At 48.2% G+C, this 15,444-nt stretch overlaps 1 protein-coding gene and 1 long non-coding RNA gene across 9 annotated transcripts in view; one reads left to right on the top strand and one right to left on the bottom strand.

Annotated features, from left to right (window-relative positions):
• Window positions 1–9,907, bottom strand: part of LOC310892315 — a 45,492-nt gene extending 35,585 nt beyond the window's left edge. For 5 of the 8 annotated variants that reach the window (XR_014578038.1, XR_014578039.1, XR_014578040.1 and 2 more), the window contains exons 1-3: window positions 9,000–9,907; window positions 8,196–8,281; window positions 7,923–8,021 (exon numbers count right to left, since the gene is read on the bottom strand). This is a non-coding gene — a long non-coding RNA (uncharacterized lncRNA). Of the gene's footprint in view, window positions 1–269; window positions 2,464–6,376; window positions 8,022–8,195; window positions 8,282–8,999 lie in introns of those variants that run through there. The other 3 variants (XR_014578043.1, XR_014578044.1, XR_014578045.1) reach the window with 3 other exon arrangements.
• Window positions 9,908–10,048: 141 nt separating this feature from the next.
• Window positions 10,049–14,980, top strand: DUSP6 (dual specificity phosphatase 6). Its single transcript, XM_083819885.1, has 3 exons — window positions 10,049–11,098; window positions 11,622–12,059; window positions 13,474–14,980. The coding sequence occupies exons 1-3, from the start codon at window positions 10,696–10,698 to the stop codon at window positions 13,779–13,781; spliced, it is 1,149 nt and encodes a 382-aa protein (XP_083676011.1). The 5' UTR covers window positions 10,049–10,695; the 3' UTR covers window positions 13,782–14,980.
• Window positions 14,981–15,444: the final 464 nt, after the last annotated feature.

The raw sequence follows: 15,444 nt of genomic DNA on the forward strand, positions 1-15,444 counted from the left end.
AGAAAAAGAAAAAGAAAAAAAAAGACCAGCTAACAAAGCCTGTTAAAGAATATATTCTGTTGTACATTCAGGAGGTTGCCCTGGCTGTCATTGCTCACACGCTGAGCACTGGGGTAGGTGACCTCTCCCTATGAGGATGTAACACTTCATGCCTACCTGACATAGCAGAGGCATCGCATGCGCTGTCAATGGGTCTCAAAGGAGGGGGGGCAATTATTTTTAAATAATTAGTCTGTGTCTGAACCTAGGAGAGAGAAATTTTATCAGTGAGCATAGAGAGCTCTTGGTATGCAAGAACTCCTGCTTATTTGCCTCCAATTTTCCCTGTGTAACTACGTGAATTGACATGGGTAGCAGTTGAAAGCACTGAGCTGGAGTGAAGAGTGCTCTCAAACTGAGCACTTACTGCAGAAGGCTTAGTTCCTTTATTTACTTTGCACAAATCCTGGGGAGGAAGTATGAGGCACTGAGAGTCCCTTTGTTTTTGCTCATTGGATTTAAGCAATTCCTCCTGCACACACCAGAACAATGAATCCCTTCAGTCCACCAGGATACGAGTGATATAAATCCACACTGCGGATCTCCAGAATTTTCTATTTTTTTTTTTTTGAGAAGCAATTAGATGATTGCAGTGACTGCAGATTCAAACTTTGAATCTGCGAATTTCAGAGGCAAGTGATAAAATGAACCCCCTTATGCTAAGAGTCTGAGCTGGAATAATGTACATATCAGTAAGCCGGAACACCCAGGCTGAGGTTGTCCTCACTAATTGGGAAAATTCTTGGCCAAAAATAAATTGGTAGGAGCCCGAAGAACACAGGTTATCTCAGTGATTCCTCATCACGAACTGTCACTGGTGGAGCTCTCATCTCATGTACTTCCAGTCTCAGTGAGGACTTCCTAACATAGCTAATGTGGACAAGCACCCCCATACAGGTCCAGTTCTCCCTCTGTCCCCAGAGGACAGGTAACAGAGCCCTCCTCTGTGTCTGACGACAGAAAATATACTTTTTTTTTTTTAGGTGGAAAACATCCTACATCCCTTTGTTGACTCTCCAGCAGCCATGGACTAATGCTGTTTTGCCAGATGATCACTCAGGCATGTCAGCTGGATGCCCAGCACAGTTCAGAGTTGTGACCTGCCTCATTGTGGCACCATGTAGAAGAATAGACAGGGTTTCAAGGTCATGATCACTTGAAAGATTTAATATTTATCCAGAGAAAAAAAAAACAACAAACAAACATTGGTTAGTTTGATGGGAGATTTTTGGTATCAAAGGTGCAACTTGGATCAAACAAGAAAGAAAATGGTTATCATATTTTGTTTCTTTCCTAACTGATCTTTAGAGAGAAATCTTCCCTGAAAATGTCATTTGGACACTGATTTAGTTTGACTAATTTAGGTATCTTGCTCTTGGGAGACAAACCAGTTTTCCTTGTTTCCCCGTGTAATACACGTAGAAGAGCAGTTGCCTTCGAATTTAATCCACCCCACGTCAGTGGGGTACCTAACCTATTCACCTTGAATATAGGATGTAAGGTGTTCAGAGGGTTAGTTTAGAGGTTGCATTATCATTCCGCAGCCCAAAAACTATACAGGCAAAAAAGTCAGGCAAATTTAAAGTCAAAAAAAGGAAGAAAAAAAGGTGTTGAGGGTGGGTGTGATGATGAAAAAGCTGACGGGCCCTTACATTCAGTGGCAGCAATTAGCTCTACCATAGTAAATTCCAGGCATATGGCATGGCAACTTTCGCACCCTCTTATATGATTTAAAACGGTTCTCACAAATGTTCGTCTCACTGTAACTGTGAAAAATCTCCTGTTTTCTCAGGAATAAAACTGCTCCAATATCTTGCCCTGACAAGTGATGCTTCAAAAAATGCACCCCCCCCCCCCCAAATCCAGTTAAGGCAATGATGTGTGTTTAATGCAAGAGAACAACAATTAGAGTATTTTTGACTGAAAAGAACTCAGTTAAGCTGCCAGAAATGTCAAAAGTTCCTCGCTACCCTGACACTTACGTAATTGTTCTGTGAACACCCACACACCGGAATAGACCTACTCCACCAAAAATTGCAGGGCTGACTCACTAAGCGTTCCTCTACGTTTCTGAGGACCTAACCATCTAGGATACATCATCTATAGCGTAATTCTAATGTGATTTCCCTGATTCAATAAGTTGCAGTTCACTCAGGAAAAAAAAAAAAAAAAAAAAAGAAGGATCATCCATTTCTTGAGGATCCTGCCCATCCATAATGGGAAGAAGCAGCCAAGAACGTCAGTGTCGTGGGGCAGACTGGAAAGGGAGCACCCCACTGCTGCATCCTGGTCCTTTTTTTTCTGCATGCTTGGGTCTTATTTGATATCTCTCTCGTTCAAATTCTGATGTGATCCAGAAATGTTTGACTTCTCTGATCTGATGGGACTGCCATATGAAATGAAGCAGACTGATGCAAAATGGGACTGAAAGAAAAACAAACCAAAACAAAACAAAAACCATTTATAAGAGATACTGAAGAAAACCACTAAGAGAGAGCAGGGAGGCTCCAGTGCATCACTGGAAAGCACAGGGGTGTAGACATCTGTACACCAACCTCTTCTCAACACTCGAAGAGAGATTTAGCTGCACAGTTTAGCCCGAATGGGAAGCTTTGTGAAAATAGTTTATATTTCACAGCTACACTATAAACCTGTTCAGAGAAAGTGGTAATTTAATACAATTTACCTTTGTGGTATGCTGGTGGCACCGTGCACCAAATGAGTAAGATGAGCTGTGACCACAAGCAGCACTGTGATCATCACGCCATACTGCTGTGACACACTAAGCGACGACCTGGTATTTAGATGGGCCAGTTCTACCACAACATCCTCATTGATATCTAAGCACAGTAAAGCCAAGGTGAAAACCAGCAGGAATTCTCTTGTCAACATTTGCAGAAATTACACTTGTACACTCCCAATCTTCAAGGTATGTTGTATACTGCAAAGCTCTTAAATGCTGGATCAGGGATGCAGAAATAACTACCATACCCATTTCTGTCCATACTTTGAGATGTATGCCTTTTAGAAGGACTATAAACATATACTTTCATAGTAGCATGCACAACCCAGTACTGCCCCAGACATTTTAAGTGCTGCTCCATGTTTAGGGGATTATCCTTTGCCCATTTGTTCTATCTACAAATTCTTTCGACTGTTTTCCCTCTTCCACCAACCAAGGTCTCTCAAACTTCCAGATAAAATGAAATTAGTAGGTGGATCTGTGGGAATTAGGAGGTGCAGTGACCTCTTGAGAGGTCTTATTTTTTTATTTTTATTTCCCAGTTTTTATTTCCCACTACTTAACTTGGGAGTGGGGGGAAATATATCAAACTACACCAGAAAGCCAGACTCTTGCATCACAGGACACAAACACACATAGACCAGTCACATGCTGTCCCCTTCATGCCAGCAAAGCCACTGGTGCTGCAAATTCAGCATGTGATTTGAGCTCTTTTTTTAATCAAGTAGGACATTTTAGCATCTCGGTCGGATCACCAATTTGGTGCTTCCCCTCAATAAATTTTACCAAACTGCGTTTGGCAGCAGCAGGTCATCTAGGGAACCCCCCCGTCCCAGCAGTAAGGAAATTCTTGCTTCGGTCAGTGCTTTCACCCCATTTGGTGCAGGTCCTGCCTGGCCTGGGAGAGGTCCCCATGGGGGTTACATCTGTGAAAAGTAAAGCAGATGTGCTAAATGGGGGCTGCAGGTGCCAGGACATACATCTATCCACTTGCCTACCCCTGTGACATCCTGGAGCGAAACTGTGTGCTTGGCTCCACCAGGTCCCCAGGCCACATTCCAGTGGCCATATAAAAAACAGGCAGCGGAAATTGAATTGTTCATGCCTGGGTTAGGCTCCTAATTGCCTCTCTTTGGAACCAGAACATGAGATAGCCATGCTGTGTTTCTTTTCCTGAATATGCCTGTCCCAGGATGAAGATCTTTTTCTTATGTAATTTGCTGTCCCTGCTCTGCTCTCTGCACAGTTGATTTAACCTGCACTGTGCAAAGTGCCTGTTTACTCTTTTCACACTCTAGAACAAGCCTTCAGTCATCCCAGGGGCAGGCTTTATTCCCACGGTCAGAGCAAGTGACTGGAGAGAGAGGTGGGATTGGGGACCTTGCAAGTGGGGAGGAAAATAAATCTTTAGAAATGGGAACAGAGAGTTGCTTTCTACACTTGCTTGGTGCTGTCAGGTTTGCTTCCTTGTGGGATGAGTGAACTGGATGAAAATGGGACTGTGCTAGTGCAGCGACACGCTGTAGCGATAGCACTAATGCTTCCCCAGGTAAGCCCACGTGCTAGTGCCTAATAAAGCCTTCCAAGCACACCAAAATGGGCTGCACTAAAGAGATTATAGCATTTTCTCAGCAGCCTCATCTGTTGTGATGTGTGTGCCCGGTATAGCATGACATAGGCTGCCCCTGAATAGAAGGCAACGTCAAGAGAAAAACACACCAACACACAGAACAGGGGAAGCCTTCAGACACTATTGAAATCTTTGGTATTGGCAGAAGAATAATATAAGTACGTTGTTGGCCCTGTACAAACCACAGGATATTCCTGCAGTGCATACCAGGATTTTTGAATAAGAATTGCTGTTTTCCTCTGCACAGGTAACAGAATCATACAAATCTGGATTCCAACTTGTAAGCTAATTTATTAATTTATTACAGCTACCAAATTTAAGGGCATATCAGTATTTTCCCTCAATCACTGCCCTAGTATCCCTTTTAGATCTTAGTCTGCTTCTCTTTTTTGCCTCCTTTATACAGTTAATTTTTTTTTTTACTTGAAAGCTTTCAAATTAACATGTAATTATAAAAGTATGGATACATAGCCTTCTGTTCTCTTCATGTCTATTGTTTTCAAGGCAGAGCTGCCCACCTGTGCCATGCTTCTGTTGCCAGCAGAATGTAAACCATTATGAAGTGGTACACAGGTGAGTGCCACCAAACCTGCCACTAAAGGCAGTACCTGGTGGGAAGCACAAAGGGAAAAAAAAAAAAAAAGATTGGAGTGCCGGCTTGTGTGCCTGGCCAATTCCCTGTGTGAGCCTGGTGAAATGCGTGCCTTGTACTGCCCTCCTGCAAGCTTAGTTTTATCCTCTAAGAAAGGATAGCCCTACAGCCATTGGAGATCTGCTGTCAAATAAAACTGCTCACCTTTACACGCCCTGGGGAAAAATTTGAGGAACTCAGGTATGAGCTACATTCAGATAGAAACTTTTACTTTGTCTTAGAAGTCAAAAGAAAACAAAATCTCTTGAATAAATGCATTTCTGTAGTAGCTGTTAAGTATTTTAAAGCATCATTCCTAAGTAATTGCTAATTACATTACTTTATTACCAGGCACAATTAAATATGTGCTTGAGGTCATCCAGCTATTTGCTGTTTCAAGGAAAGCACTTGAGTCAAAAGGATTTCCTAAATGGAGTCATTCAGTGTTTTATTTCTCCAGCTTCAGGAATTATTTTAGATGTGAATAATTGGACATTGAATAATCAGTTAAATACCATTTCCATAAATTGTTTGTGCTTTGCATAAAACAAGAAAAATGCTTTATAGGGCACTTTTGTTCTCCCTTTGCGGCACCCTGCACTAACCGCTTTTGCACCAAAGGCACTCTATGCCTATGGTGGGTTTAGTCTATGGTGATTTGTGTTTTTCTGTGTTCAAATAGGTCATTCACAGAAGCCAACACAGACAGGCTGCTAATTCTCACTTCCACTGAAATTAAAAGAAACTGAGAGAGGGATTTGCAGGCAAACCTAGAGGCAAGACTCGTGGCTTCAAAGTTAGGCACTTAAGTGCCTTACTTAAGTAAGGGCTGGTTATGCTAGGTTCCATTTAGAGGCAGTGGAGGGAACCGAGCAGCTCTATAGCACAATTTGTCCTCTTTGAAGACCCTCTGAAAGTGATTATTAAGAGAGAGAACTTGTTAAAAGGGGAACAGCTAACTTTTGACATCTGAAGCAGAATGGCTGCCATCACGGGCTGGTTCAGCCAAGGCTGACAGACAAGAGCCTCAAAATTCATGGCTAACTGTGACCTCTCAGCAGTGAAATATTTCCATTACACTTCCCAAGCACCTGCATACCCAGCATCAAGTTGAGTTACATCTCAACCAAAATCCTGACGCCAGCGTGTTTCGTGCTCTCTGGCCTCCTGCAGCAGGCAATCTCAGAGCATACTTCACATGCCTGACATAAAGCAGTGCCAAGACCAAGGGTCGCTCTGCCATTTTGATTCAGGTCATCAGTGGGATGTGGAAAACCAAGGCTGGAACCCCTGCTATCATAAATATTTATTTATGCAACATGGGAAAGGTCTGAACAAAAAAAAAAAAAACAACAAAAAAAAAAACAGAAAAGTCTTTACTATTTCCTTTTCCTGCATTTTCCCATAGAAAGACAGGCTCTTGTCAAATTCTGCTCCAAAACATATGGAAGAGAGGTGTGAACCTGTATCTTTAGAGAAAGAAAGCACTTAACAAAAGAAAAAAACTTTCCCATTCTTGGTGTCTAATTCAAGAAGAAACTTCACCTGTACTTAGCCTCCTGAGGATGCCCCTGCACCGCTGCCTCAGCATCCCAGGCTGTGAAGTGTCTCACAGTGGCCCAGCCGGCCCAGTTTCAAAATGTCATAGATACCTGCCTTCTTTGGTACTTCTCTCTCCCATTACACTGCGTAGAAATCCTGTCTGCCTAATTCAGGGCAAGGTTTTCTGTTACAAGGAAAAACATGAAGGAATTGGGCTAAGCAACACTGAACTCTAATCTCCACGCTCCACTCTTGTCTCCATCTCTGGCCAAGAAAAGCTCAGGCTATGGAGATTTGGGCCTCTACACATGCTAAGAATGAGCAGGTCTCTGGTCCAAAAGTCAGCAAAATGGGCTTTTTGCAATAAATATGCTTTGAGCTGGGCTGAAGAGGTTTCATTCACAGCCAGGGAGATATAAAAAGAAAAAACAAAACAAAACAAAATGAAACAAAATAGAACAAAACAAATCAAGCAAACAAAAACCACCCAGAGACAAAAACTGCAAGGTTCAAAAGCTCTCTCTTCCTGTGGCTGTATGAATGAGGGGGTCGTGGTGAACGGGAATAGGCTCTTCTCGCTGCCTGGGTACCATAAAAACTTGTGGAAGTTGAAGGATAAGCGACTTGGTGATGCTTGGCTTGTAGATCTGATCTTTGACAGCGCACCAAATGGCAGCGTGGTCCACTCCTGCATGCCCTCAGGGACTGAAGGGACAACGTGGTCCAGCCAGAGAGAGGGACAGTGAGGGCACACATGCATGCGAACACAAAGACAGCAAAGTACAATGGAGCTTTCACTCTCCTCCAGTGATCTTCAGCCGGGGGTGCAGAGGGAGGTCCTGGCACAGAGGGTGTCCTTTCTGTTTCACTTGTTTCACTCCGCTGCAGAGCAGGATCTCCTGCCTGTCTCTCAGCTCAGCAAACGCCACCCCCAAACTGTTGCCATGCAGTGAGCTGGCAATAGCCGTCCTCACAGCAAGTCTCTGCCCCCAGATCCTCCTGGGAAATATAACTCTCCCGAGCATGCTTCATCTAAATTTTTATTGCCTTCATATACTTAACCTTAACATTCATAACATTTCAATCAGATCTGACAGTACTAATGATGAAAATCTCTTTAAATGCTGTCATTATTTATTGTTGGATTACTATGAGGCAGGTATCTCAATGGGTTTGATAAACTGCTTGCATAATATGTTGCTTTCAGTTAAAATGTTGAATGACTAAGATTTTATTTTAAACCACTGCCATAAAACGTCACTGAAAATGCCCTGAAGATGATAATCAGAACGTATTTTCTTCCTAAAATATTTTAGTCATCAGAGAGGCAAGTTTACCTTATATGAATATGGAAGTATTTGATGGAAATAATTTGGGGTTTGTTGTCTTCTTCAAATTCAGGCTCTTTGAAAATGTGCTGAAGTTTTTCTAGGCATCTGCATTAAAAAAAAAATCATCAATGTACAATGTAATCCTGAAAAAAGATGTAAATTAATAACAATGTGGATTATAAGGAGCGAATTGTATTTATCATTGTGTCAAGCTTGCTGGGACTTGTCACAATGTTCTGCTGAATTTGTCCCTGTCTCTAACTCTCAGGTCACACTCACCATTGTTTGATGTGACTCCTTCTGTTTTTCTGCTTTCTAAGTTGACCTAACTTTTTGTCATTTGAGGATTCTTCTGGCTGTGGCTCCTGTTGGGACACAGATTATCAGAGAAAATACACATTAATGGCATAAATGAGTAAGGAGAAACGTTTAACATGGCTGTAAGACAAGCACTGCAATATACTGCACCTTAAGAGAGAAACACCTCTCTTTTAGGCCCTATTAAGCGGGTTTGGGAATTTCCATTCCAGTTGCTCATGCTTTACAGAATTTCCGTTTCCAGACCTTCAATTTCTTAAACCTGAAAGCCACGGATAGTGAGGCTGAGGTTTGAGTTTTATTAGTTTCTAAAATTTTAAGTTGATCTGTTACATTTGCGAGGAAAGATAAAGAATAACCATGGTATCAATTTCAAGGGAAAAAGTAAGACTTAAAATCATGATCTGATTATTTATTTAGCACGGGACTGTGCTTATTTGCCATACTGATAAAAAGAAACCGACGGTGCCAGCTCCAGAGTTTGCTCTCCTGCCGGAGCCCCGGCCCGGGTGAGAACAAAAGGCTTAAATATAGCAGAGAGGGGGAAAAAAAATCATAATAAAATACACGAAGGCTCCTGCTTTGATCTAACACGGTTCTGAACGTTTAGACAGTGTGCCTTGAAATACAGAGCCGAGCAGGGGAAGCACCTGGCAGCACCGGCCTGGAAACCCTTTAAGGAGAGCGGGCAGGGCCGTGGTGGGCACGGTGGCCCTGAAAATTTGTGGGACAAAGCGGGTGGGGTGTGCGTGTCCTGTGTCTCACCCTGGCCGAATCCCGCCTAGTAGGGGCAGCGCAGAATTTATGTAACACTGAAGCCCCGCTCCCAAGCCTTCGAAACAAGCAGCAAGCGAGGATCCTGTCCAGATCGCTGCTGGGGCGGCTGTCGCTGGTGCCACCTGGGTGTCAGCCCGTCCTGACCCTGCGGCGGGTGCCGTGCCAGCTCCCTCAGCATCACGGGGGGCTTCTGCGGGGGGGGGGGCTAGGGGCTGCCCGGCAGCCGCTCGCTACCTGAGGAGCCTCCTCCAGCCGGGGTTAAAAATAACCGCCCGGCAGCGCAGCAGCGGCGGGACCGGCCTCACCGGAACGATTTTCCTCCGGGGCAGACGCCGCCGGCAGCGGGATTAGCCTTGAGACTTCTCCCGGTTTATTTTCGCTCCTGGCTTTTCGCTCGGCCGTGCGCTAAAGCCGCACCTCGCAGCCGCCCCGCCCGGCCTCCGGCCGCCCCCGCTCCCCGCTCCGCCGCCCCCGGCGCCGCTCCTCCCGCCCCCCCCCCCCCCCCGGTCCCGGCTCCCCTGGCGCCGCTCCGCCGGGCCCCGTTCCCGCAGCCCCCCCGCCGCGGGGCCGCAGCCTCCTTCCGCCCACCGCGGGGACAGCGGGGGGGCGACGGGCGGCGGCGGCGGGGGGGCTCCACCCGGGGACGTGTGTGTGTGTGGGGCGGGTGGGGGCTGCGGGGTTAACGGGGGCGGGGATCCCGTGGGGATCAGCTGAGGACAGGGCTGCACCCCCCGAATCCTGGAGGGGAGCTGGGCTGGGGGGGCGGTGGGGGGCGATGGGGGGGACACGCAGCCGGCTCCCCGCAGGCCGAGGGCTCGGAGGGAAGGCGCGGAGGGGGGGGCAGGAGGGTGCCCCCCCGGGGCCGCCTTGCTGGGAGCAGGGGCAGGGCCTCGCCCCCTCACCTGCCCCCGCGGCCTCCGCCCGCCGCGCCGCGGCCGCCGCTTGTTTGCACTCGGCTTATCCGGAGCGGAAATTCCTTTCCGTTTTTGTGAATGACAAACTCATTACCGATTCATCACCGCGACCTGTTCCAGCCGGCCCGTCGCCGCGGCAACAGGCCCCTTCCGCGCGCCCCCATTGGCTGCGCCGCCCGACGTCCCCATTGAGCGCGCCGCCGCCGGGCCCATTGAGGCGCGCTGCGCGGGGAGCGCTGCGGGAGGCGCCCGCTGGCACGGCACGGCACGGGGCTGGGCACGGCACGGGGCTGGGCACGGCACGGGCACGGGGCTGCGGGACCGAGGGACGGAGGGAAGGGAGAGCGGCCCCCGCGCCGAGCGAGGCAGCCCGGCTCGGCGGCACGTTAATTGGATTTCATTCACGAGGGGAGGAGGAAAAGCCCGAGGGCTCTCGGGCTGCAGCGGCGATTAGGCAGGTTCATTCAGGGATTCATTGAGGAAAAAAAAAAAAAAAAAAGGAAGAGGAGAGGAGAGCGGGCAGGCTGGCAGCGCGCACCCAGTCGCACACGCTCGCACCCGCCGGGGCTGCTGCGCCCTCCCCGGGGCTTCGCCGGCGCCCGGCGCGGGGGAGGCGGCGCGGGGGGGCTGCGTGATTCATTTCCCTGGGGCGGGGGGAGATAAGTTGTGGTGAGGCGGAGGGCTGCCGCCGCCCGCTGCCAGCCAGCCGCATGCCCCTGTGAGAGAGAGGGGCGCTTCCAGAGCCCGCTCCGCGCCCCCCGTCCTTCCTCATGCTAGATACGCTCAGACCCGTCCCTTTCGCGTCGGAAATGGCGATTAGTAAATCCGTGGCGTGGCTGAACGAGCAGCTGGAGATGGGCAACGAGCGGCTGCTGCTGATGGACTGCCGGCCGCAGGAGTTGTACGAGTCGTCCCACATCGAGTCAGCCATCAACGTGGCCATCCCCGGCATCATGCTGCGGCGGCTGCAGAAGGGCAACCTGCCCCTGCGCTCCCTCGTCGCCAGCAGCGAGGAGGACCGGGAGCGTTTCGCCCGCCGGTGCGGCACCGACACGGTGGTGCTGTACGACGAGCACAGCCGCGACTGGAACGAGAACACGGGCGGCGAGTCCGTGCTGGGGCTGCTCCTCAAGCGCCTCAAAGATGAAGGCTGCAAGGCCTTTTATCTGGAAGGTGAGCGAGGGGGGCCGGGGAGGCGAGCCCCCCGAAGCCGGGGCTGCGGCTCTGCCCGGGGCAGGGTTGGGGGGCAGCGCCCGCAGCGACCCCCGGGCCCCGCAGGCTGGCGGGGCTGTCCCCGTGCGTACCCCCCGGCGCCCCTCTCCGCGCTTTGCTTAAGGACACTGGGAGGATGGGGTCGCTGCAGCAGCCAGGGGAGGACGGGGCGAGCGGGGACCCCGGCAGGAGCCGGGCAGGACGGCAGGAGGTGCCGCCCGGCTGTCCGCGAGAGGTCCCCGCGGGGCGAAGCGGCTCTGGGCTTTAATCGCGGCCGCCCGGAGCCCCCCCGCCGCCGCAGCGGGCGATTTTGCTAAAGCCTTCTTTTAGGTTAGTCAGTCTGCGTGGCCGTGTGGCGTTTTCCTCTTTTTTACCCGGGGCTCGAGGAGGTGGGAAACAGATGTCCCCTTGCAGGCAGAGCTGTACCGGGCTTGCAGTCTCATATCAGGTTGCATTTTTTTTTTCGCTTTGCTTTTCTCCTTAGGTGGTTTCAGCAAGTTCCAGGCCGAGTTTGCCCTGCACTGCGAAACTAACCTAGACAGCTCGTGTAGCAGCAGCTCTCCTCCTCTGCCAGTCCTGGGCTTAGGAGGGCTCCGAATCAGCTCCGATTCCTCATCAGACATTGAATCTGACATTGACAGAGACCCCAATAGTGCCACCGACTCCGATGGCAGCCCTCTCTCCAACAACCAGCCTTCCTTCCCGGTGGAGATTTTACCCTACCTCTACTTAGGCTGTGCCAAGGACTCCACGAATCTGGACGTTTTAGAAGAGTTTGGCATAAAATACATCTTGAATGTTACCCCCAACCTGCCTAATCTCTTTGAAAACGCTGGCGAATTCAAGTACAAGCAGATCCCGATCTCTGACCACTGGAGCCAAAATCTGTCTCAGTTCTTCCCTGAGGCCATCTCCTTCATAGGTGAGACACGGTTGTTTGCTAACAGTTGCATAGCAAGCAGCAGAAGTCAATTTCTTTTGTAGAATTCAAAAGAGATTTGGGGTGAGGAGAGGTAGTAGCATTTCTCACAGTCTCTGGGGTATGCCCCACTTTCTGATTTTTTTTAAATTAAGCCAGCTTTAAATAAATAATAATTAAGGTGAGAGGTGGGTGCTGTTTGCAGGTTTATTGAGAGGTGTGAGCGACATTTGCAGGTAGCAAATGCCTACCTGGTTTGGCTGGCTGTGGAAATCCTCCCTGAGGCATTTGTGTGGAAGCTGGGGGCTGAGCAATGCTCAGGATGGGGCATATCTTGAAATTTCTTCGTAGGGCAGAGGGAGAAGGCAAATGAGCCTGAGGTTGGTGGCTTTATGCCCCCCCCTTCTTTTTTTTTTTTTTCTTTCTCCTCTTGAGGCTACTGGAGTGCAGTGTAATGAAAATAAACGTTTTGGGAAGCTAACTGTAGCTTTTAAATGCAAGTTACTCATAACTGGTATCCCTGGCAAATGTATAGTCAGGGCTTTAATTAAATCTCGTGGTAATAATGATATACCTCTCGGGCTCGGTGCCTCGGCTAGGCAGCCCTTCGCCGTTATCCGGCAGCTTTGGAAACACATCCCCCAGGGCTCGAGCAGTCCTCGTTCACGTTTGCACTTGGAGGGGGTACACACACAGACTAAAACCGTCCCGCTTGGGGTGCGGTGGGGTGGGCATCGCATTATCTGTTGGGAAGCTGTGCTGTAATCCGGTTGAATGATACCGGTAATAGTGCAGAATGTAGGTAATCTGAGCCCAGCAGGAAGAAATGTGGGCTGGAAGCCACAAAGAAACTAATCTCCAGGCATTGTAATGCATTTCCTATTACAAAGGAACCCATTTTCAACCAATGTTGACATCCTGTTCCTCCTAATGGGCTGTCCCCTGTGACTTCCCTCATTCTTTTAAAATGCCTGAATACCTCCATTGTTAGCTGCACAACAGTTGGAGAATAATTTAATAGACCTTTGCAGTCTGCTGGTCTGTATAAAAGGCATTCAGTGACATATTGCAGGATTTCCATGCTGGGGCAAGGGGACTAAGAATTTAAAGCAAATCTCCAAGGGAAAGAGTGTCTTTTAAAACTGACTTCTAAAACAGTGTCATGCGGCGTATCCTGCTCCCTTTGTCTCCTTCTTAGTTTTCTCAGCTCTTGGACTCCTGTACATATGCTTAGGGGGGTGGATTCGCCTCCCGTCCTGGTTTTAAGCCGGTGAAGTTAACTCTTGCCTTGCCTTGCCGGTCACTGAGAGCAGAATTGCCCTTTCTTCCTGCCCGATACTAATCTTGTTTGTGCTGTGAGATCAGTTACCAACCCTCTGTCTTATGTGTCCTTCTCTGCCTCTTTGTCTCCGCGCAGATGAAGCACGGGGGAAGAACTGCGGCGTCCTGGTGCATTGCTTAGCAGGGATCAGTCGCTCGGTCACGGTGACGGTGGCCTACCTCATGCAGAAGCTCAATTTGTCCATGAATGATGCCTATGACATCGTCAAGATGAAGAAGTCCAACATTTCTCCCAACTTCAACTTCATGGGTCAGCTGCTGGACTTTGAGCGGACCCTGGGGCTGAGCAGCCCCTGTGACAATCGTGTGCCCAACCAGCAGCTCTACTTCACCACCCCTTCCAACCAGAACGTCTTCCAGGTGGACTCCCTGCAGTCCACGTGAGCGCCCGCGGCCTCCCTTCTCCTGTCCGTCTCATGGGATCATTCCTCACTGTTTTCTCTTCGGCAGTGGTCAAGAAGACGCAGCTTTCTCTTTTTCTGGCCTGCGGTACCAGACAGCGGCTGCCAGCGCAGGCCAGGAAAGGTTACGCGGTATGGAGCGGGCGGCTGCGACGGGAGGGACAGCACTGAGCTCTCCGGGATGCCCGCGGCGGGCTCGTGGGCGCTCACTGCCTCCCGGCGGGGCAGGGTGAGGCTGGATGGGGCAGAGCACATGCTCCCTGGGGACTGGAGCTGCCCCGCTCCCCTCTGCGCTTTTGGATCTGCAGCGTACACCTCTGTCTTCAGTGAAGACTGGTTATTTTGTTTGTTGGTTGGTTGGTTTTGATTTAGAGGAGCCAAAGAAAGAGATTTCAGCTTAGTGTATTTGGAGTACTTGTTTGCCAGGAGCTCAGTAGTATTCTACTTGATCAATGTAAATATTTAATCTTGAGTCGATTTGTGATTTTTTTTTTTTTTTTTTTGAATTCACATGTATTCAAGAGATCAATCCAAGGGACATCTATGTTTTTGTTCTCTTCATAAACTCTGCTTTATCTGTTTGTTCTTTTTTTTTTTTTTAAATGATTATTATTGCAAAGAATATATTTGCAGCATGCTTAATTTTGTGGTTCAACTGAAGCAAGCTTTCCATGGGGGAGAAACGGCAATGGTGAGAAGTTTGTGAGCAAGTACAGTCTCTTCTTTCATATATTTTTCTTTCCCTTGTGGTGTTTCTTTTTTTTTTTCTCACACTCTTGATGTAGTTTCCACATGATATATATATTTTTAAAATTAAATTAATTTTTTTGCCTTACCTTTTGTAAATAGATCATCTGGGAGGAGATCTGTCTTTGAATGCGAAAGATTTTTGATCACTTTTTAAAACTTTCAGATGTGCTAAAACAGTGCATTACCTCTGTACAAATTCTTCAGGGAGCTTCACCTCAAATGCAATATTTTGCGTCTTTTTATTTCTTTCTTTTTTTGTATAAAACTGGAAGTATGTGCGAACATTTGTACCTGTGTGTACGCACAGTGAACCTGCACACGGTTGCCAATAAGGGAGAGTAATTCACGGTGTAAAAGTTTTAAGATGGAATTTATTATAAGAATGTAAAACCTTAAATTATTAATAAATAAATAACTATTTTTGGCTATTGAGAACCCGCCTCATTTATTCCCCCTTTCCCCTCTGTGTGGGTGTGGTTAATGGCACATACACATATGGTTCTGTTTAAAGGTAATGATTGTTTTCAACAGCTTTTGTACAGTCCCTGAGACAATAAAGCCTTGCTTTCCCCTTTGGTCCACTGCTGCTTAAATGAATAAACTGCGCACATGCGGGGCTCTTGTCTTTGGTGAACGGAAGACTTTGAAGGCCTTCAGGTTAATCACAAAATATTCCAACATCCCTTCACAACCCCAGGGATGCACCTAACCCTGGGGCATAAGGATCTCTTATTTATTTATTTATTTATTTTTAGATCAAGGAGCTGCTGCTTTCTGGGTTTATTTACAAGTGTTGGCCACTCTATTACAGATGACAGGAGATGGGATTGTGCTCTCCTTACCTGTCCGGCAGGAACTCATTTCCCAGAAACCCATAAACACTGCAGCCAGTGAAA

Source organism: Anser anser (genome assembly GCF_964211835.1).
Source record: "Anser anser genome assembly, chromosome: 1".
Classification (NCBI taxonomy): domain Eukaryota; kingdom Metazoa; phylum Chordata; class Aves; order Anseriformes; family Anatidae; genus Anser; species Anser anser.